Raw genomic sequence first — 24,048 nt, 5'->3', positions numbered from 1 at the left:
AGAATATGTAGAATGCAGGACACACATGTCTAAAGAGATGGGGAAGGATGTTCTCAATGACTTGGTTACTGGAAAGGAGCATCTTGCTCCCTCTTCTGCCCTCTTGCCTCATCTGCTTCTCTGCTTCAGAGAGCTGCCATTCTCACATGGGAAGCTAAGTCTATACTGCAGCTCTTTTCCCAGCCTGGTTTAATATAAGGTCTCCCCACAGCATGAATTTGCTATTCTTTTCCACAGCTTTTCTTGTGGGCAGGTGACAGGAGGTCTATAGATTTTCAGAGAGGGCTTTTAAATTTTTTGAAACGATCCAAAGTGTCAATAAGCTTAGAAGGAACATTTATACTTGATATAGTTATCTACTGCTCTGATTTTCTGACCTCATATAACAACACCAATACCATTTGAAGACTCTAGTTTCAGAAAATAACCAATAAAATCTTTTCCTCTCCTCTTTAGGCCCTCACCTTCCCTTCCTTTAACTCTTCTAACTGATGTAGCTGCCTGCAGTCTCTTCCCACTTCAGTCCATTCCTGGGCTGCTCCCCAAATGATCCTTCTACATGACTTCATTATGACCCAGTTTAATGCTTTTTGATAGGTCCCAGTACTGCAGGATAAGGCTGTAGTTAATCCGAAGCATGGCGTGCAAGGCTGCGCGCTATGACTTTTCCAGGGTTACACCTCCTGTTTATACCTGATGCCTTTGCAGAATTTCAGCCTTATGAGCTTGCACTACTAAGCCTCCCCTGACTCCATGACTTAGTCAGGCTGTCCACTGTATTACTGCAGCAGTGACTGGATACTGGACACGGGACATTGGAGCTCCTGTTCATCTAAAGATCATCACCATTGCTTAGCAAGTTGCCCGTGTGTGTTCAGATAATTAAAAAAGGTAACTGAATTACTTCCCATTTAGGCAGAGCTGTCTTAAATCAAAATCACTAGTCCTAACAGGTTTTATTGGCTCCAAATGGTTACCTGTTTGAGGCCACATCTGGCTGATCACAAATTTCTGTACATAAGCATATAAGGATGTATGTGCATGTGTACCAAAGCCAAAGATACACGGGATTCCTTCTCAAGTTGGTTAGGTGAAATAAATTTGATTCTTTTGATAGACACACAAATCGCCATGAATCACTTTCATATAAATATGTTTTATTGCAGAGAAGTTATTATTTACATGCTGTAACACATCACAACATAAATTTACCAAATATTTCATGGTGGGATGCTGTAGGTTTCAGATAATAGTTTCAGAAGAACCACAGATTAAGTGAAGAGACTTACAGCTTTTTTGACTCTACAACTCTCGGTTGCTAAATGCTAGAAGTCAAAAGGCAGTGTTTTTCAGTCCTACCTGTCACCACTTGCATGCAGGAACCTAGGAAGCAAATACAAGAGAACTGTCGAGTTTCAAATCCAAGTTGCCACCAAAGTTTACAATGGGCTGAGTTATATAATTCATGTCGTAAAGCATTTAATTCTTGCATAAAATATACAGTTCTATTAAGATTGGTATAAATCTACTTATTTATAAACCCTGGCTTAAAAACAAGGACAGGATGCAGCCTGCACATGCATTGAGAAGGACAACCTAGCAAATGTTTGTGACCTTAACAGTGTTTATTCACTTTCTTACTGTTATCGATCTAGGAAAATAACCTCAAGAATTGTAGATTTAAACTTCTCTTGGTGATAAGCAATGGCAATGAAACTCTAGGAAAGACCCTAGGCACTCTCACTGATTTATGCTGGTGGAGAAAAATCTATGGACTGTAGACTGTCACTAAGGTATAATTTGGCAAGTCTTCTTTAAGCCACATCTCTAGCAGGATCATCCTGAAGTGCAATAAAAAGTCACTGATGCTTGACTGCTTATGTCTCAAAAAGCGAATAAAGTGCTCACAGACCTTGAACATAAGTGAAACAAGCAGGTAGACCTGGCAATTCCTATCCAAGTTCACAACTATACCTTAAAGTTGTATTCCAAGGTTACTGAATACATAGGCCTTGACTGAAAAGGAAGAAAAGAAGGAAATAAATGAAGGAAATGCAGAAAAATAGAATCTCTATATCTCTTCAAACCTACCCCACCAACCTGAGTAATGCACAAAGTGAGCAAATGGGTGAGGAAGATTTATGCACAGCTTTGCAAAATGGTGACACGCTCATTGACTCCTGAATAAAAATCGTTGAGAAAATTTGATGATGAATAAAGAGAAGTCCTAGTTTCTACCCTCCACTGAGAATGATATTCTCTCAGAACAGCCCCATATCTGCCTTCCGATTCTCTTTTCTTATCTTTCATCCTCCTAGCATGTTCTCCTTGCTTCTCATTAAATGAAACGTTACTTAGGCTGGAAATGTCCTGGCCAAATAAGCCGTCGATACTCCAGCGTTTAGCAGGGAGAGAAAGGGAAGTCTGCATTCTATTTCTAAGTAATTCATCTTTAACTAAGATGAGACTGAGCTTCAGATCAGAATCTCTTCTCATGATCACACCAGTAGGGCTAAGTCAGCAGCTTAGGATTTCCATGCCAAATGATCAGCGTGGAAGGCAGTAAGTTTTACAAATTTCGCTCTGGGAGCTGTTTTGCTTTGCATATGAACCTGGCATTTTTAATTTTGAGCGAGGTGGCAATATGTAGGACTTGTAAGTTTTCCAGTGCTTGGGAGAATGAAGAGCCTGTACCACCTTACAGGCTTTGAATAAATCAGGTTATAAACCTCTTTGGGATTTAAGCCCAGCAAGTGCTACCCCTAGCTGAAGCAACGAGTAAGAGTTTATGAGAATAAGTAGTTGGAGGTAATTTAAAATATATATTCGGTATGCATAATAAAAATATATCCATACAATGATCTTGATGCTATCATAATTTTTCTCTTTAAAAAAATACTCCCTTGAAAGTGCTATCAGTAGCTCCCTTTCTGCCTGTGTTTTGAAAGGCAAATTCCCTGGCTCTGCAGGGAAGAGAATTACTGTTGTAATTCTCATGTCATTCCTAGAGTCTTCCCTTTCGGTGGTGATACTAATGTGCAGTATATTTTTCTCACTCTTAGCTTCTTCCTTACGAAATGCTGCTAAGTATGAAATACTGAAAAGAGTTAAAAGGGACAATAGATTGGAATCAAGGCGTTACCTGTCTCTGACTCTGAACAAACAATAGGTAAGTTGTCCTTTACTGAGACATATGACTAGAGTAGGACCGCTGGGTCTCAGAGTCCTAACAAGAAGTGCAAAACAAGTAACTCAACTTGTATAAAAAACCCTGATTAAGACAGTATAACAAACCATGAGGTGAAACAATAGAGTCAAATCCAAATTCACAATATATATAAACCACAGCCAGAACGAAAAGAGTTTATCATAACAGTTATGGCTTCCCAAGCCAGAGAAAGCTTACTGTACTTCAAGAATCAACTAAAGTTGATAGATAGCAGGTATTCTGTAACTTGCGAGAACAATTGAGTAGCTGCAGATTGCATAAATGTGTTGTGTCACATAATATCAAAGTTATTTGCAAAAGTTATACAACCTGGAATGCTTGAATATGAGACACAACCATGTACTGAAACATATATTTATAAGAAAATGAGAGCAATCGTTAATATAAAAGGTATTTTTGGGATGCATTAAGTTAGCAGTGCTATCAAGGTTAAATAGGTAAAGTAAGTTCAGTTAGCTACTTAGAATTTCGGTCGTATATGTCTATACCTTCTTCTTCTTTGCACAATCTCATACTGTGTCTTCTGGTTTGCCTTGCTTAGGATCTTCAAAGGGCCATGGGCAAATACTGATCAGGGGCAGACAGTGAGGGCTACTCTCCCTACATGCCGAAATGTAAGGATTCTCCTCATGTCCTCAGGGGAAAGACTTCTCTAGGCCAGTCTAATTCCTCCATTGTGATGTTGCTCTGCCCTCCAGGTCTTCTTCTGCCCTCGTCTTTCCCCTTTCCCTTGACTGACAAATATTCTTTGGGAATTTCTACCTTCTGTGGAATTCAGGGTTTCTTCCTTCTTCTCCTTTTCTTTCTGGGGATGCTACACCCACAAGTATCCCAGACCTCTTATTTCCGAGGCCCTGCTATCTTATTTGCACTTAAAGTGGAAGAGGCAGCAGGTAAAGCACTTCTTTCAGCATTTGGTAGATCTGGGGTCTCAAACTCCCAAGGACACACCTCAGCTCGCGATGTTAAAGGTTGCTGAAAGTTATTACTTGAGTTATAGGAGCCAGGCACATTTTCCTCAGGGGAAGATGTTTTTTGTTCCTGGTCTCCCGTTTGGTTGAGATTTCCATTCTCTACTTTTGATGCTACAGCTCTGGGGGGCAGCTCTTCATATTGCCCAGCACACACGTTTATCACATAACGCTGACCGCCATTCTCATCGTTAGCCCTCCCTGGGGGAACCTGAGTCTTGGAAATCAAATTCTTCTCATCTTCCAAAACGGGCTGACCTTGGCTCTCCCAAGGGCATACCTCAGCCTTGTCTATGCTCTTCTGATTGGTTTGCTGACATAGTTCAGCTGCCTTAGGCTTCTGATGAGATTTTTCCTTTAAGGAAAAAGTTGGGTTTTTCTCCATTTCAGAAGCTGCAATAGATACGTGTTTTTGAACTTTTGATTCTGAAGGCACGGGACCAGGGGCCAGGTCATAAATCTCCCAAGGGCACACTTCCCCTATGTCAAAGTTGTTCTTCATCTGGGTGGTGCCTGGGCTCATCTCAGAATTGGCAGTGGACGGGTTGACCCTTTGTTGCTTCATAATCCCAGATTTCTGAGGTTTTCTTGGCTCCTCCAAATGACTGGAGTTTGGGGGGGCAGAATCTTTAGTCTCTGCATTATCTGAATTTGAGTATTTTCTGTTTGCTTCTTTATCTTTTGGCAGAGGTTTCTGGGAGTTAGCACGTTCTTCCAGGCCTGATGTTTGGGTTTTCCCAGCTAATCCAAGAGTCTTCTCCTTGGCACTTGCTATGACACTGAGAGACTTTTGTAACATGGATGTTCGTGGGTGCCCCTGCTTCTTCTCTGAGCTGAGATTGTGAGCACTTGCTGACTTACACACCAAAGGCACAGACTCTGTGGACTCGGCCTCACTGTTCTCTTTCAGTTTTTGTGTTAATTTTTTACTTGACAGAGACTCCAGTGTGGAATGTTCTGTAGACTCCTCTTCTTGGCTTTCCCCCGGTAAACTGTTGGACTCTTCTGTGTGTTCCCTCACATGATCGTAAGTGCTGTGGGATTTCTTCAGTGAGAAGACTCGGTTTTTCAGGGACTCCTCCTTGGGCTTCCCGGTGTTACCTGAAGACTCTTGCGGGTTCTTCCTGACCAGGGCAGTGCTTTTGGCTGTGCTGTGGTCTGTGACTTCCTTGTCCTCTTTGGAACACTGCCTGCTGACCGTCTCTGGGATCTCGGTGATACGCCTCATGATTGAACGGCCTAAGCCCTTCTTGGAGCACCGCTTTTTCTGGAGGTGGGGGTTATTTGTAATCATCTTCTTCCTCTTATATATTTCCAACTGGGCATAGAGTTTCTTCAGCTCATCCTGCCAGAACAAGAGCAAATTCACAGAGATGTGGAACTTAGTGATTTAGCAAGATAATATTACTAAATGTAATTTGAGGTTTATTAATTTGCATTGTTTCACATAGCGTTTGAACTTTAAGACCTGAACACATGCATTTTACCCTTGTTTCATGGAGCAAGCCCTTGGGACTTACGAGTTGTGTGTGCCGGACTCAACTGGGATCACAATAAAAACACAGCATATTACCTACCGATAAGCCATACCCCTAAACGATATTGGAAGCATCATGTAGCCATTGATAAAATTACCCCTAATGGTAGATCAGATCTAGGGGACAACAGACCATCAGTTACTGAAAGCATCTTCTTACTCCAAATGCTGATATGTTGTCACAGATTATTCTCAGTAACCCATTCTCTCTGCTCACAGATCTGTCTTTCCATCAGCAAAATGTCATAAACGGTATTAGGGGACCAGTGTAACCAGTTCACCATTATGGCTGCTAATAAAAGTCAGCTGAGACTATCAAGATTGGCCTATAGAGTTTCTACCATGATAAATGTTTTACACCTGAATTAACTCTCCCTTCGATGTCTTGGGTTCTTACAAAAACACACATTCCCCTTCTCTTTTTCTCTCTGACTCACACATGCACACAGATGAGCGTACACATACATCAGCCCACATGGGGTTGCCTGTATAAACGGGGTTAATCTGAAATAAGAAAGATGAAATACTGGTATTACCCGAATGTCTTCTGGGTCTAAGCTGTGCTCACTCCATGCTGAATTGATACTGCTGTTCAGGTAGGATCCAGACCGGCCCATGTCTAGCTCATCTTCATATGCTTCTGTAGCAATGTCATCTCGTGGGTTATTGCTTGAATGTGAAAACTGCAATAGATACTCAATATGAGCTGTAGACATTAGCCCACTATAAGGCAGAGCATACTAATTTTCTAAAGGTTCTAATGTTCATATCATCTCTTCGGCTTAGAACTCTTCACAAAAGATCTGCTGCTATGTTTGTGTTTTGCTTTCCATGTTACATGCTACAGCTCTTAGGCAATATTAATAAGTGGTTCCTTCTCTGACTACTATTTTCTTCTTTGTCTTTTCTCCAGGCTCCCGGTGTTCACTTATGCTACTCCTCTTCCATTATATTTGCATTTTGAAAATGAAAATAGGTAGAAAAACCCAAACAAATGTTTTCCAAGAGTAGCAATTTAAACTCCCCGGCAGTTGGATGGAAATATTTTTTGAGCAGTAGGGTCTACCTTGTGTTTGTCGTTTTGTTTCAAATAGGGGACACAGTATTTCATCTAAGGGCACAAGTGGCTCTGATCACAGACAGTGACTTTCTGTCTACTCCACTTAGCTTCAAAAAAGTTGCTTCCAAGACTCAGGGGACAAGGGATCTTAATTCCAACCTCAACTGTGTTGACAGTGATATCTTGAACAAATCGTGGAACCTCTCTGGAGCACAGAGCCCTCTCAGCCTAAAGTGATGATATCTAACTTTAAAAGTCAGAGATTCACTGAACTTACAGAATTTTTTCTCAAGCTCATTATTCTCAAGTTCCTCCTTCACCGAACATTTTGAGGTATTTTTATTATTTTCATGTGGCCTTTTGATATTTTTCAGTTTCACGTACTCTTGCTATCTCTATTCTTTTGCAAATAGAGACATGAAGAAGAATGAATCGGGTAAATGATGGAAAGCAGGGAGACTCAAAACAATCCAGCCACTTCACACAATATATAAACTAAGTGACTATTCTATGAAAATTGAGAGAAAGGCTTAGGGAAATGAGTTCTCTTCTCACAGCTTGTCATCAGCTCAAATACTCCTTTAAAAAATTAACAGATCACCCTTTGATGATACAGAGCAATTTCAATGTCAATACTTGTTAAAATATTTATGTGGGCCGGTGAACATCAATATAAGATAACAATGTGAAATGGCAATTCTCTACTTAAGGAACTGTGAAGGCTTTGTTATAGGGACTGGTTGAGAAACCACAGAAATGGGTGAATCTTGCCTTCACTCTTCTACTTATGTTTGTGGTTCCCACATGTGTCAGGAACTTAAGGCCATAAAGATTAATAAAACACAGTCCCTATCCTTCCAAATCTCACAAGCTACTAGTGAATCACTGAGAAGTTATTGATAAGAATGGACTTGTTTTTGTCAAGCACAGTCTTAGAGGTGACCATGAGTTTAAGAAACAGTTACTTGTCAGATATTGTCCATTTTCTACTGCATTATATTTCCTTATATCCATCTAAAATAATATTTGAAATATTTACCTTATCTTTTCTGTTTCCCCCTTCTCCAGAACATAAGTACCACAAGAGCACATATGTTATCTGTTCATTACTCTTATTCTAGTACATAGACCAGTGCTTGGCAAAGCCCCTCAACGATTTTTTTGTAGTTATCTGAAGTCGATATATAATTCATATACCATGAAATTCTCAATTTCAAATCATACAATTGAATGATTTTTGGTATATTCACAGGGCTGTGCAACCATCACCACTATCTAATTCCAGAATATTCTCATCACCTCCAAAAGAATCTTGAACTCAGTAGGCAGTCACTTCCATATCCCCTCTTCCCTAGCTAGTGGCAACCACCAATCTACTTTCTGTCTCCATGGGGTTGCCTATCCTGGACGTTTCATAGAAATGGAATCATGCAACCGTTTGTGTCTAGCTTCTTGCACTTGGCATAATGTTTTTTTTTTTTTTAATTTTTTCAACGTTTTTTATTTATTTTTGGAACAGAGAGAGACAGAGCATGAACGGGGGAGGGGCAGAGAGAGAGGGAGACACAGAATCGGAAACAGGCTCCAGGCTCCGAGCCATCAGCCCAGAGCCTGACGCGGGGCTCGAACTCACGGACCGCGAGATCGTGACCTGGCTGAAGTCGGACGCTTAACCGACTGCGCCACCCAGGCGCCTCGGCATAATGTTTTCAAGGCCTGTACAAGTTGTAGCGTGTATCAGTGCTTTATTCCTTCTTATTGCTGAACAGTATTCCATTGTATAGATACACCACATTTTGTTTATACATTTATCAGTTGATGGACATGTGGGTTGTTTCCACTTTTTAGCTGTTATGGATAGTGCTGCTAGGAACATTCATGTGCAAATTTTTGTATGAACACGTGTTTTCAATTCTTACAACTGAATAAATAGCCTGAGTATACAGTATATCCATCTAATAAAAATGTAATCATATAATGGAAAGTATGAAAATGGATAGGATAAACTGCAGTAGCAGACTAGCCCATGGAAACTGTGGCTGTTTGGTATAATTCAAGTAAGGAAGAAAGTAGGCATTTGGCTCTGTTTACATTTGTTTGGGCTTTCAGTCAGGCTGAATTTCATTTAGTGTTTTGGTTAATTGTGAGAGGAGGTAAAGCCTGGAGTGAATGATAAGAAATCACAATTCTTGTCTCAACCATGCTAATAATATATCGTGTGCCACTTACACAGATACATCGTGTCCTAATATTTTGTTTTTCCATGGGCAAAAGAGGAAAATAATAATAATGCTCTAACTTGTATGTTATTCTCCCACACTCTGCGATCATATTATTTCACTGTAAGCAGCTTTATGGCTATCATGTCCTAGATGAGGAAACTGAAACTCAGAGAGATGAAAGTCTTAGCTAATGATTCCCTACTGTATAACTAGTGTGGGCGGAACACATATTGATAATTCCCCCCACTTTAGTATACTGTCTAGATAAATCTTTGTCAGCCCATCTTTATTAAGCAGGATTCTTCTATACACAACAGTGTAATTATTTATTTCTATTTATATACAAATTTTCTGAATGTTTGCAATACAATGCTTCTTGAATATCAATCCAAACAAGAGGACTCTTAGAAGAGGCTAATTCTTTTCAAAAAATAATTTTGATGTTATAGCTACAGTCAAAAGCCATCTTGAGCCCATAATTAAAACATAACTGTGTATCAAAATATTTGAAAAAGAACTGAACCAGATGATGGGTTTTGTAAAAATTGAAGCATTTAATAATTATATAGGCTATTTAATAAATTCCAAAAGAAAAGAGACATCTAGTTCCCTGAGGAGAGAGCTTTAAAATTATTTTAGAGCGTCAAGCAAATCTCCACACCTCTCTTGGCCTATATGCCAGATATTTTTTTAAAGGAGAAACAACTCCATGCTTATTTAAAATAATTGTCTTGCAAGAGAAAAGTAATGTTAAAGGAGTACCTTTGGAATCAAAAGCAACCCAATGGTGACTGTCACAGTCAAATGAGTATGTGCAAAATACAGCATTAGCATCCAGTCAGACTGAAGTCTTGAGGCAAGAACGAATCTGAAATGAGAATTCACCAAGTTAGTAATCCAACAAGATCTCTATTTAAAACCCTAGGATACTTGGAAACTTTTTTCCTTGGTGTATTTTAAAAAAACAAGCAAGCATGGAAACAGTTGTATTGCTGTTTCTATGGCATATATTGTCATCCCAGGAGAATAAGGCTCAAAGTGACTGCAACTGGATAAAGATATGAACTCTTTATTATTTATTATTTTAAGTTATTAGTAAGAAAGACAGCATATAGATATATAATGTGCTAATCATTTCCTGGAATTATTTTGTATGTAAATTGAATGTCTTAAAATTAAAGCAACGGACACTTATGAATTCAAAAGAAGAATGGGCTTACAAACTGGTGACTTCAGGAAAATTTGGGCTATGAGACACATCCAAATAACTCTTGATTCTAATTCTCTACATTTGAAAACATTAATCAAGAAAAAAAAATAAGAAAAAAAAGGGTAGGTAATTATCTGTCTTCGTGAATGACCTCAAAGGCTTCAATGATGAACAATGTAATGGAAAAATGAATATACTAATGGTTTGTAAAACGCCTCTTCTAAAATAAAAAATTTAGTTATTGTAAAGTATCAAACTGTTTTACGATAATTTAAAATGCCATATTTAAAATCATATCTTGCTGAGTAATTTATAAAGTTGTGTTCTAGGAGAGTTTGCAGGAAACTTGTATAGGAAAACTTCAGTACTGAGATCTACTCTGGTAATTGCTGGAATATTTTCATAAATCATTAGGTATATGTACAAATAAACTCATGTTTTAAGGACTCATTCTTTTTCAGAAGCCAGATGTTGCTTTTATCAAGGTCCTCTGCAATTATATTTTTCTTTTAATTTTTTCCCATCTACTGTTTATCCACGAAAAGCTAAATACGAGATTTTACTGCATTTGGAATTAGACAATCAGCATTTTAATTCAGTGATATACATCATCAAATTTAAAAAGCTGATATCTTAAGACAATGCTTATGAACATTAACATATATAATGTTATATAAACATATATGAATCTAAACATAGAAGAAACTAATTTTATATCTTTTACTAAGTAAATTAGTATTATTTATACTCAGAATTTCCACTAAGTGGATTTCTTCCTCATTTTTACCTCTATCCTATCCCCCACTCCCCCAAATATCAAGTTTCTCACCCCCTCTCCCTCAAATATCAAGTTAAAATGGAGGCTCAAGAGTTGTCCAAAATGGAGAGGTAGTTTCCCCTGTGTTTGGAGGCATAGACAAAATGGACTTACAATACATGCATAGAAGTACAGAAAACTCACGATAGCTCACACATTACTAAACAGGATTTTATGAATTAACATCTTCTCTAATTCCTTTGTCAGAAAAGTGGCTTTATACCTGCCTTGGATATGACTAAATGAATATCCACTTTGTTCAGGGATGAGATATTTTTTGACAGAGTCTCTGTAGGGTCAGGTGAGATTTTTTTTTTTTTCTTTTTTAAAGCAGTGAAATAGGATCATCATCCTCAGTAACAAGTTACAGTATCTGAAGCATAGAAGCAATATAAAATGTGGCCTGGAAAATGATCTCATCCCAAACTGCTGGGGCCATTTCCAGTTCTGGAGCAGACAGTTATATGGAAGGGGATGGGTCTATAGTCCACAGGCTCACGCACTGGGGATTCCTATTCAAATGCCAGTGAACATTATGAACGCCAGTGAATGCAAGTGAATGTTAGCCTGACAGTATCTGGAAGGAACAATGCTTACATGTATTTTAAATTAAAATGGTGAGTCTCCCAAAAAGTAATTTTGAAGTACTGTATACGAACATCAATTTTCCCCAAATTAACCAGCTTTTAAATACTGCTGGGCTTGTTAGGTTGCAATTCTGACTAGAACGATCTTAAGAGAAATTGGGTTTTGCAGTCATTTTAAAGATTGGTTTTCTTTGAAAGACTATTTCAGCTTCTAAAAAAATAGATCTAACAGTCAGGACCATAGAAATATTCAAAAATTCAAGTTAGGAATAAAAGCAAACCTTTTAAAATCTCACACTTTCCCAAAGCTCTGCTTTATGCTTAGTGAAGGATTATAGAACAGATTAAGCAAAATGCCTTCTGCATTATGAGACTGCCGGACTTAATCCTTTTAGTTTATTTGTTTAATCTGGCAATTTGATGAGAATAAAAGTAAATCTGTATATAAATATTCAGTTATAGCTTTACATATTTATGTATGTATATATACATACATACATACATACAGTTATGTATGTATAATTTTATATTTTAAGCAAATAAGAAAGAACAGATATGTCCTATTGATAGAGAATATCTTTGCTGATGTTGGATGCCTTATTTAATATTATTTGATTCTATTAAAAAATTACAAAGATGAACCCAGTTTATTTAAATTATTACGTTCTTGTTTCTTATTCTTGGACTTTACCAACATTGGAATCATAGCATGTACAAATTCAGCCCACATGTAAATAAGAAATTGTATATACTTGACTCCTTTAATTATTACTGCCTATTGCTTGCTTCTTGCTCATCTCCCTAAAGTCAGTGTTCTGTAGATTTAGTGTGTCAAACTATAATTCTATCCTTGGCTGTTTATGACCATACAAGTTAAATTTCTGAGAAAGTAGCTAATATATACTACGATTCTTTGAAGCCAATATGCTACAATCTAATTGAAAGGTAAGTTAAATTTGGAACTTAAAATGTAGGGCTTCCCACGCAGGTGTTCTTAGGCTTGCCTAAGAAAATACCAAGGCCTACCAAGGCTGGTCACCCTGCTGCCATTGGAAGTCCTCCCTGTTCAAAACTTATAGGGGACTACATAGTTGTCTGGAAGAAAATTGATCTTGTGAGCATGGCATGTCTAACACCAAATCTACTAGGTTCAACAGGAACAATTCAGTCAGCACTTGTGTCTATGTGCACCCAGCTCATCATTTACATGGTTCATCTGGCTAGGCTAATAGGTTGTTTGGGACTCTGTAGGAAAGACCTAAGCAAAGTAAGAAAGCTAATTTTGTTTTAAAGCAAGCTCGATGCCCAATGTGGGGCTTGAACTCATGACCTTCAGATCAAAAGTCATATGCTCCCTGATTGAGCCAGCCAGGCTCCCAAGAAAATTATTTTCAGTGAATATTTAGCATGTGTTTCCTAATATGTTAACAGTGCTTATCACTTTTGGGTGGTTGGATTAGGGAGTTTATTTTTTATCATTTTATGATTTATCTGTAATAACCACCTATTGCCTTCTTAAGAATTTTTTTTAAGTTCATTTCAAAAGTGCTTTACCTTGCCTACTGCTGAAAAGACTTGGACCAATTGAGAGTTTAAAATCCATTGAAAAAATAAATCAATAAAATCAATCAATCAAATCCATTGAAAAAACATTTAACAATGAAAATTGAAAAGAATAAATCTTCAAGTAGAAAAGGATAAGAATCAATTTAGGCAACTGCTTTAAACAGATTTAATTTCTTGGGCAATTTGGTTCTAAGAAATACAGCAGCTGATTGTAGGGCAAAAGTAGGAAGGCCTTTGCATGACGTGGTCACATTCTGGCAACAGAAGACATTTAAACTCATCTGCAATAAGCCTCTTGGTATGCTTAGAACTCTGCAATTGGTTCGTTTATATAACATTTAACTTATAAATGGTTCTAGAGAAGCATGTTTGTTATACCTTGAAACATATGTGTTTGATATCCTGGACACAAAAAACAAAAATGCAGCTTTTCTTGGGAGATGGTTTGGGAGACCTGTGAAGACTTTGGGGCTCCGCCCATGGCAGAGTCCTCTCTGGTGCTCACTACACTGTGCACCGAGGACACCTCCTCTCATGTCCTCCAGCTTTAGTCTAAATAGGATCGAGAGAGACTGCTTTTTGCCCAGTTATATCATATTTTGCTTCTCATCTTTCCTTCCTCTTCTCGTTTTCTCTTTTCTCTCTCTTTTGAGAGGGGTCAAGACAAAGCAAAGAGGCAAATTCCCTGGATTCCTAGCCCTTTGATGGAGCCTCCAAGATGATCAAATCATAAATACCCCCTTTCTTACTTAAAAGATAAAAAGTGTAGGTGTGTCTAAGGCTCAACTGCTCTCTGCCGTCATCTGTTCCTAGAAGTGCAAGATATAATTTTATAATTATTGACTAAAGTGAGAAATGATAAATATCTTCCAAAACTTCCACAGATCCACACCTTCCCACTCTGACTCCCACTATTATTAATGTTTTTCCACAGAGGGAAATGGCTGAATATTTAAAATTTCTCATTGTATTCTTAAGGACGTCCTAACTTTTAATATATGTCGAGCAAGTGAATGACATCTTTTTTGTTACTTTTGAAATTATAGGATTTCCTTTTTTGTTCTCACTGAGGTTTTCATTTCATTTTCAGATAGGCATAAATTCGCAGAAGATAAGTCACACATATTTCATTTTGTTCACTTATCATTAGCCCCTTTCTTCCTCCTTTGTACTCACCGAGTACAGAAATATAGGGGATACCAAAAACTGGAGGGCCAGGCATATATGTGTACAATAGAAGGTCACTGCTAAACCCCATTGCACACAAAACTCTAGTCCTTGGGTTGGAATGGTTTTTTAGTTTTGAATTCAGCAGAATAAATACACATAAATTGTCTATCTGAATATTGATTTTAAAAGCATAACCCCATGTATTAAACATGAATGGAAACACAGATAATTTATTATATCAACTTTATGATGTATGCATGTGTAGCTTTATATCTTCAGAACAAAAAGTATTACATATCATAACAATATTCAATGACATTCCTATAAGTGGTTTGATAGAATACAATAATACAGAGTAATTAACCTTCAAGATAAAGGTAGTAACAAAACATCAGCAGGAACTAAGAACAGTTAAAAAAAACAAAACCCTACATTCATTTGCCATTTCTGTGACAAAGAAATTAGTCAGCTTAAAAACATTATCCTTCCTGAATCTTTCCATGATGCATTTTACCCAATTTTGCTATTTAAATCAAACCACAACACATCGGAGAAATAAAACAGTTATTTGCTAGCTCTATAGAGCACTTGCCTAATTGTATGGAATATAGCAGAGATAATGAGCTCATTGTGAACTGCGACAGCCATATAGCGTGGCTCATGAAATGCTGATGGGACTGTCCGCACTGCATAGCAGAGATAAACACCCCACAAGAGGAATAAAAATTCAGCTGTGAGAAGAACAACAACAAAGAAAAGAACAATTTTCCATTAGTTTTATAGGTGAATAAAAATGCAAATTTTAAGTGCTTTAGCATGCATTTTGTGTCTATTACAGAAACATAAGTTTAGCTAGAAGTAGATGCATACAAAATGTCATTCACATATGAATACACGTGACATACATTTAAGATTTTATTCAGTGTGTAGACTTTTCAAGGTACACTTTGGTTTTTGTTTTCTTGCTTTTTTAAAAACAGTGTTTGGTGTCTCAGATTTTTCTTTTGCTAATGCCTGGCTTTTTCCTGAAACAACTGTAAAATTATTTTCTACATCCCCAACCTGAGTTTAAGATATTCACGGAGCATCTGGGTCATAATGAAGTCATCAAGGCAACAAAGGCATGTATTGTGTTCATATGTAGCTTCTAGAAATGTAAGGTCTTACCGCATTGGATCTGGTTCAACAACATAAAAATATCCATTGCTAGAAATGTGAGAAAATAGGTTGATAAACATTCAGTGGCATGTTTTATAAATGAACCATTATTTCTTCACACATGACAGAAATCCCATCTTTTGTGGGTGGAGTGCTGAAGGCTTCGTAAAATTCATAATCACCTTGTTTGTGGGATCAAGCCAGAAGAGACAAGCATAGTAAAGCGGTTAAGGATAAGGGCTTCAGAATCACATTAGGCCTGATTGGAAATTCTGGCTCTGTCTCTAATTAACTTTGCATAATCTGAGGCAATTTAACGTCTCTGGCCACAGTTTTCTTATTTGGAAAATGAGAATAATAAAAAGTACATATTTCATGAGATTATTTGCTAATGAAATTAAAAAATGGATATAAAGCACATAATATAGTTACGGACATGGTAGATATTAGATAAGTAAAGGAATACATAAAAACACACATTAAATGGATCTTATTGTTAAACATCTCGTTTGACTTTTTTTTTCCAAACTGAACATCACTACTTTAACCCTTTTTGACCAATAATTTCTACCATCCATTTTATCTGTCTTAGCGACATGACCTCACGGAAGATAGTATCTAAAGAAGATAATACCTAATTAATAAGAATAAAGAAGAAAGCTCTAATTTGGAGAAAATATTTCATCAAATGCATTACCTGGAGGTAACCTACTTACTTATCTACTGAGACACTGACTTCCATTCCCATATGCGAAAGCTGTTTTACCTGCCAACCTTTCAGCCTATTTCTGTCAGTATTTAAACAATAGGTAGTGCCCTAATTATTGAAAACCCCTTAAATAAACACATCTGTCAAGAGATACTCTAAAACCCTGATGTGGTTAGAAGCCAAATAAAAAATAAGGCACACTCCAAGATCTCCATGAGATTTATTCAGTCCCAATTATTCAGTATGTTGGCCACTGGCCATGTGCTATAAATGTTCTTTCCAGCCGAGTTCTACTGGATCAGGAAAAGCAAATCAAGAAATGCTGAGGTCTTCATGTAGAACTTTCCTTCCTAACTCTTGTATTTCTTTTCTTTTTTTTTTAAGTTTATTCATTTATTTTGAGAGAGAGAGAGAGGGAAAAAAAGAGAAAGTCCGGGTTGGGGAGGAACCGAAAGGGAGAGAGAATCCCTAGAAGGCTCTGCATGGTAATCGCAGAGCCTGACATGGCGCATGATCTCACAAACTGAGATAATGACCTGAGCTGAAATCAAGAGGCAGATACTTAACTGACTGAGCCACCCAGTGGCCCTCTAACTTGTATTTCTGTCCATGGTACTGCTATCGCCTCTTTACCCAGGTTGGAAATCTCAGCTGCCTTTCTTTGGTACATTTCTACTTTGAGTTGTTTTTCATAGGGACCGTTCCTCCCAGTGCCCACAATGACTACCCTTTAAGTGCCTATCATATTGCTCTTTATTTGTTACAGTTATTTTTCAACTGCCCCATCTAAACCTGGCTTCATCCTGTGTTCATTCATTCTTTATTTTCTGAAACTCCACTTTGATCACATCAGGATTTGTCCAAATCCCTGGCACTCCACTTGGGTTAGCTGATTCACATTTCCATTATAAGATTCACTCATACTCACTTAGGACCCTGGAAATAATTCTTGCCCCAAAAGGAAGACTACAAGGGATTCATGCCTGGGCAGACATGTCCTCACATTTAAGCCTTTCTTGCTACCCAGGCTTCATGTTAGTTGCCCACTTTGCTTGGCCTTATTCTTTTGTGCTTGTATATTTCTCACCCCTGATTTATCTAGTTGTTAACCCCTCAGGTCAGGCTTTTGTGAGGTACTGCATGCATCGTCATTCAGATATCTCCAGTGGCTTACTATTATTTTACGAAGGCTTGGTCCTGGCATTCCTAGCTCCCTGTGACTTCATGCTATACATCCAACATGACCTTCCAATACTCCCTAGCATGAACTCTGAGCTGGCCCAGGAAGACTCATTGTCCTCTGACCACTTCAAAGATTCTTCTTGCTTCTGAGTCTTTGTTTATGCTATTGCTCACACCAAGAATTTCTTCTCACCCACATTTTCCAATCTTATCCACATTTTCAATGTCCAATTCAGGTCCCACCTCCATCACAAAGCCACCTGAATTGATTCTACCTTGCACTGAATTTTCCTTCCTCTAATCTCTTATGGGTTTTAACTATCAATATTGCACAATGCAGAGAATAATGCCACAGGATATATAATTGAGAGAAAATTATTTGTGGAGTCATGTTAATCACTCCCTTCTTTAGCCCCAAATAGTTATGACCTTCAGGAAAAGAAGCAAGTCTTATTTATTTATTTACTTACTTTTTAAATTCAAGTATAATTAATATCCAGGGTTATATAAATTTCAGGTGCGCAATCTAATGATTCAACAAGGAATCGAGGCTTTCAATGATTTTTTCTGCCTTTGCCCACATAGACAGCAACAGTATGGAGCATACATAGATAAGATTCAATAAATATTTGCTGAATTGAAAGAATATAAATGATATCACTTTCATGTTATTAGAGATGTAGACTTTCTGTTACCTTGTCACTCCCTCTAACACTGCAGGGATTACAGACGTGTAAAGGTCATACCGGCATTATTATTAATAGTGCTAACTGCTGTTTACTGATGGGCCACGACATGTATGGTAATGTGCTTGCCACTTAGGAATAATGAATCCAGAAATATTGTTAAACAACCACCAGCACAGAAGTATGCTGAAATGGAAGGATTTCCACGTAGCAGAAACTATCTCCTTCTGAAGACACTATCTCCTGTCCCTTATTGCAGTGTTTTTACATAATGTTGTCTTGAGGATTAAAAAAAGGAAAACAGGTTAATTAGGGTGCTGTAATGTATAATTATATTTAAAAATAAGAGATAAAATAAGATTCCTCCCAACAGCTAAGCTTAACATTAAAATCATTTCATTAGCAATATCAAACAATATGCTCTGGCTGAAAAACAATTTATTATTCTAAGTACCAATTAAACTAAATGTGATATATAAAAGTCGTGCTTGGGAAAAAAAATCAGTTTCATATAATTAACTTCAAACTAACACTGCAATTAGGAAAGAAAATATGCAGATGTTACCAAATTTTGCAGTGTTATTACGTGGGAGTTGAAATATGTGTTGTGCTTGCTTCTGCTTTAGAAAATAATTTCTGCTGTTAAATGATTTTGATGGGAGGCATGAGTACAGTTAGAGAGGGAATTGCATTTATATTCAAAGATCCAAGTGGAGCTTTCAGAAAACTGAGGTATTTTGCTTTTTAATCTATAAGGGATACCAGTTTGAAAGTGAGCTACCATAGCCTTTTAAAAATTTATATATGATAGTGAAAGCGATTTCAAGTTATCTTTCCAAAGGGCTGGGTCAAGCAAAGTGAGAATTAGTATCAGTTCTTGGATACTGAAGACGCCTGGGCTCTGTGATCTCAGAACACCCACGATGGCTGAGAGGAAAACAACTTCAGAGTACAAATGTCTCTCAAGCTGTGGTGCCCTGCTTTGCTGTGCTGCAAAGGCATTTTTGTCTTAGTAACATTTTATGCTTCTTAGCCCCTTTAAAATTATTTTTATGTGGCACAAGTAAATATATAAATGACACATTTAGGTTGAATTTTCCAAGAATTTCTGTTTTCTTAAAGAATTTTTTAAATGCTTACTTATTTTTGAAAGAGAGAGAGAGAGAGAGAGAGAGAGGAAGCATACGCAAGTGGGGGAGGGGCAGAGAGAGAGGGAGAGACAGAATTCCAAGCTCGCTCTGCGCCGTCACCGCAGAGCCTGATGCAGGCTCACAAACCGTGAGATCGTGACTTGAGCCGAAATCAAGACTCAGATGCTTCATCGACTGAGCCACCCAGGTGCCCCTCTAAGTATTTCTTTTAATGTCCTCCTCTGTTTTCCTCTAAGTCCTTCACTTTCAAAGTTTTCTGGTTTTGTGCATGCAATAACATGGTAGGCAGCACAGAAGTTATCATGAAGTATGAAAACAACTTCAATAACGCTTGAGAGTAACTCAAGTTCCAGTGTTCTAGGCCTCAACTGGCATACGGGAGCCTTGATATTTGGGAGGCTTAGTTGCCTTTTCTTTTTAAAATAAGAACAGTTCCAAGAGTTACAATGCTGAAAACAATGAGAATGATACTCTTGATAGAATTTTAAAGCTAGAAGTGACTTTATCAGACCATGGAGTCTGGGGGTGCTGTTTGGAGTGTGTATGTGGCTGCAAAGATGGGTGGTTGGTGAACTGCTGTGATTCTGCTTGCCTGAAGTCCCTTTATTGAGCTTTGGGACAGAGACTGAAGCAGTAGAATGTGGGTGGGTTTCACAAGGAGGACAGTGGAGGCAGGAATGTCTGCTCCCTCCTCAGCTCTCTGGAAGCAGTGAGCCACAGGGATGGGCAGCGCTGGGCTGCAGAACATGCCTGTGGAGAACCCTGTTGTATCCCTGTTGCCATCCCTGTGGTCACAGCAAAGTAGGGCCTGGAACACAGGCTCCTTAGTTCCTGACCAGTGTTCTCGAAATGACATCCTTGGGCTGAGATGAGGATGCTCTTACTAACTCTATTCTTTGCTCTATTATTAACAGAGGCATAGACAAAACCTTGGGAAATATTTTTTTTCATCCTATTGAAGAAAACAAATATTTTCCCAAGCAACAATTGTTTGCACTTTAAATAATTAGTATGCTAATTAGGAAAAGCTAGTACTTCCATTCGGAATTACTTTTTGTCCCCTGAGTCTGACTTTGTAGCTAACATCTGTTGAACGTGCCAGGCACTGTACTAAATGCCTTTTGTACATTATCTACATGTATGAAGGCTTTATTGCAGGCTGGGCAAAATGTTGAATGTCCCAGTTTCAAGCTCGGATCACAGATACCGTGTCGTAATACTAAGGAATACAATTGTTAATCATATGAACTATGTGGTGACTTGATTATTCCTCTCTTACACTCACTGCTAAGGAGTTCTCCAAGGCAAGCACTGCTGTGAATGATCACACATTTGCAGGTTGGCTTTTCTTTATTGCTTCCTTTCATACATCTCTAGAACTTGGATCAAGTTTTTCACCATCTCCACTGCGTCTTGAGTGGGAAAGTTAGAGAAGGCATATATTTTCTCCCCTCTGTCTCTGGCACGTACATTTAAAGTTCTTAAGGTTTGATATGGGGTGATAGAAATTTAGTGAAATTCAGACACTCCAGAGTCTATGGACCCACATTAAAGATCATGAACGTAGGAAGAGCTCATAAAGATAAAATAAGATTGGGGAACTTTCAGGGCACAGGGTCAATGTCACAAGGCACAGGGTCAATGTCAGGACAGCAAGTTGTGTCTTCTAGTAGTGTTTCTTCCATTTCCCTCTCCCTGTCATTTACATGTGTGTTGTTTGAAGAGGGAGCTGCAGTCAGGATTTTGTGTTACCTTTAAGAACTACATTTAGAGGCACCTGGGTGGCTCAGTCGGTTAGGCTTCTGCCCTCAGCTCAGGTCATGATCTCATGGTTGGGGGTGGTAGTTCGAGCCCTGTGTCCCCTGTTTAAGGCTCAGAGCCTGGAGCCTGCTTCAGATTCTGTGTCTCCCTCTCTCTCTGCCCCTCCCTGCTTATGCTCTGTCTCTCTCTCTCTCTCTCTCTCTCTCTCTCTCTCTCAAAAATAAATAAAACATTAAAACAATTTAAAAACTATGTTTAAAATTGTCAACCTTTTTTAAAGACTGACAGCATCGACAATTATTTACCTTTGTTTGGGCTACATCCCTATATTCGCACATACTTTTTTAAGGGCTAGCTTGAGTGGTTTTAGGATGATTGTGTGTGTGGGGGGGGCTATATTTCTGTTTATATTCTATCTTTGTGAAAATTATTTTACTTCTTTGAGATGTAGTTTTTTATATGATGTTAAAGGGGAAAGAGAGAATATAACAATTTATTTTATACCTTAGTTTTATACTTACAGTGCCATTATCTCTTCTGGAAGTTAAAGAAATTAAGTTCCTTGTTCAATTTCTAGCTTATAAAATCTTTTGAAGACAATTTTGCTGAGTTAGGCTTGGCTCAGGACATTACTTGACCACTGAGTGGGGGACTCACATGGTCATTACAAATCTGCCTTTTTCTTGGCCTAAAGGTCTTTTTCTTATTTAATTTATCCCACAGTTTCCACTACTTTGGGGAATGGGTCTCAGTGAGTTGAAACTGAAAAACCCACAAACCTTTCTACTCCTACATATTCTAATCTCAGAGGAAATGGTGGTACCAGTCTCTTTATGATTACTGCAGAGATCAGAATGGGTTGAGCTGTAAGAATACAGGGAAGCTTGCAGTCCATAGGGATTAACAGCTTGTTATTTAAACTGTGATAGTCCTCTCAATACAAGGAAAAGATCTGCCAAAATCTTCTTGACAACTGAGTTTAATCTATAGGATATTCTGTTCAAGCAACTAAAGACAGCCTTTTTTTTTTCCTTCTTAATGTTGCTTCCTCCCTTGAAAGTTCCAGGGCTCCCTGGGAGCTGAAACCCCTGAGAAGAAATTATGACCACCATGAGTATCTTAGATACTCTTGCTCCCTGGCCTTTAGGAGCTGTCCCAAGAGAATCCCCAGCCCTAACCTCAAATCTCCTAAATTTCCAAAAAGAAAAGTAGCACTGTAAGGATAAAATTAAGATAGAAAATAATTTGTCCTGTTAGCCCTGTAGCATCATATAAATAAATACTCCTCAAAGATGTAACAGACTTTTCAGAAGACGTGGTATACAGATAAACAAGAAAATACCCCCCACTTCGCTCTTTCTAAAAACAGTCAAGCAAGACCCTCCAAAAGCATGTGTGAGTTTCTAGCAATGCAGCCCAAGCCAAGGCAAATAAATTGTCTCTGTGGTCAGGCTTTTATCCTTTGATTGAAAATTAAAAATACATTTTTAAAGTGGTAACAAGTGATGCAGTGTGGATGAAGACATATGGTACATTAGACTAAAAGAAGATGTATGTAAATGAACCTACATCATGAACATTAATCTAAGTCAGATGAAGAGGAAGTCTAATCTATTTTCTCCCACACTCATTAAATGGTGTTTATATCACATTTCACCTGTCATAAGATAGACTAATCTTCTACGGTAATTAAGTATTTACATCCTCAGAAACAATGACTATTTTAGAATTTCCCTATATAACTCAGTAAGAGAGTTACCGTATTCTTCTTGGTTCCTTCTAAACTTTGGCATATGACTAACTAAGTGACTGGACACGTTGTTTTGTGTGTTTAAGATATCATACTAGGAAGGAAGAGAAAAAAAAGAGGATGTCAGTGAAGAAGAGAGTAAAGATTGTGTTTCCTGTAGTGAAAACATTCCATGTGGAATTCATGGAAATGAATTAGAACTTTTGAACAGTGGAATAATGAATATTGGGATTACTTTAGAACCACCAAATATTTAAAAATTCCCAAATGAAATGGGAACCCAAGCTCAACATGCCTGTTTGATTGTTGCTTAGGTTTTTCTCTATGTCTTTCTTTCAAACTTGGTGAATAAAAGATACAGCAAGGGATGCCAAGCTCTAAGAAGTTTCCAAACCTACAAGATACCTCATGCACTGGTGGACTTTTCACAACTATGAAGACATGGACAAAGATCTTAATTTATAAAAGAATCCTTATCAGGGAATAGTTATTAAATCATATAAATGTGGTTGAGAAGAGTTAAGCCATAACGGTGATATAGAAAGATACAGAGAATAACAGGAGGTAAACAGAAACCTGGATATAATTTTTTTGTATATATTCTTGTGCTTGATTAAGGAAGGTGGCAAAATAGCTTTATTCTCAATTACATCTCTTTTAAATCACATTAGATTATCATCACCTAACTTCTAGAAGAAACCAAGGAAACATTTCAGTGCTTGCCTAGATCTGAACTAAAGTTTGATGCTGAGATTTAGCCATGCAATAGAAGTTCCACATGTCTGTGACATTACCATCTATCAGTCACCCTTTTGCAGCCTTGTTTCTTGTAGGTAAGGTATATGTCTGCTCACTTATTCTAATTTGTCTTGGTCATTGGTACTGTTTATCTTCAGTCTATGTTCTGAATGTGTAGTCAGATACTGACTGCTAACCAATGAAAGAATGAACTCCACTATATCACCACCTGTATTAAATTTATGTATTCCATGGGGTTCCTGGGTGGCTCATTTGGTTGGGTATCCGACTTCAGCTCAGGTCACGATCTCGTGGTTTGTGAGCTCAAGCTCCGCATTGGGCTCTGTGCTGAGAGCTCAATGCCTAGAACCTGCTTCAGATTTTGTGTCTCCCTCTCTCTCTGCCCCTTACCTGCTCGCACTCTCTCTGTCTCTCTCTCGCAAAAATAAATAAACATTAAAAAAATTTAAAAATAAAAAAAATTAAAGAAATTATGTATTCCAAACTTGGAAGCCCCATATTGGAGGACTCTGCCTGCCAGCAC

The 24,048-nt window shown here is 37.9% G+C and overlaps 1 protein-coding gene across 1 annotated transcript in view; it reads right to left on the bottom strand.

Annotated features, from left to right (window-relative positions):
• Window positions 1–1,140: 1,140 nt before the first annotated feature.
• Window positions 1,141–24,048, bottom strand: part of GPR158 (G protein-coupled receptor 158) — a 428,312-nt gene continuing 405,404 nt past the window's right edge. Inside the window, exons 8-11 of the mRNA XM_049624721.1 lie at window positions 14,962–15,100; window positions 9,782–9,887; window positions 6,274–6,420; window positions 1,141–5,545 (exon numbers count right to left, since the gene is read on the bottom strand). Of these exons, the coding sequence (XP_049480678.1) occupies window positions 4,070–5,545; window positions 6,274–6,420; window positions 9,782–9,887; window positions 14,962–15,100 (1,868 nt within the window). The 3' untranslated portion in view covers window positions 1,141–4,069. The remainder of the gene's footprint in view (window positions 5,546–6,273; window positions 6,421–9,781; window positions 9,888–14,961; window positions 15,101–24,048) is intronic.

The sequence above is a fragment of the Panthera uncia genome, chromosome B4, assembly GCF_023721935.1.
Source record: "Panthera uncia isolate 11264 chromosome B4, Puncia_PCG_1.0, whole genome shotgun sequence".
Lineage (NCBI taxonomy): Eukaryota > Metazoa > Chordata > Mammalia > Carnivora > Felidae > Panthera > Panthera uncia.
This window is presented reverse-complemented; position numbering and strand designations above follow the sequence as displayed.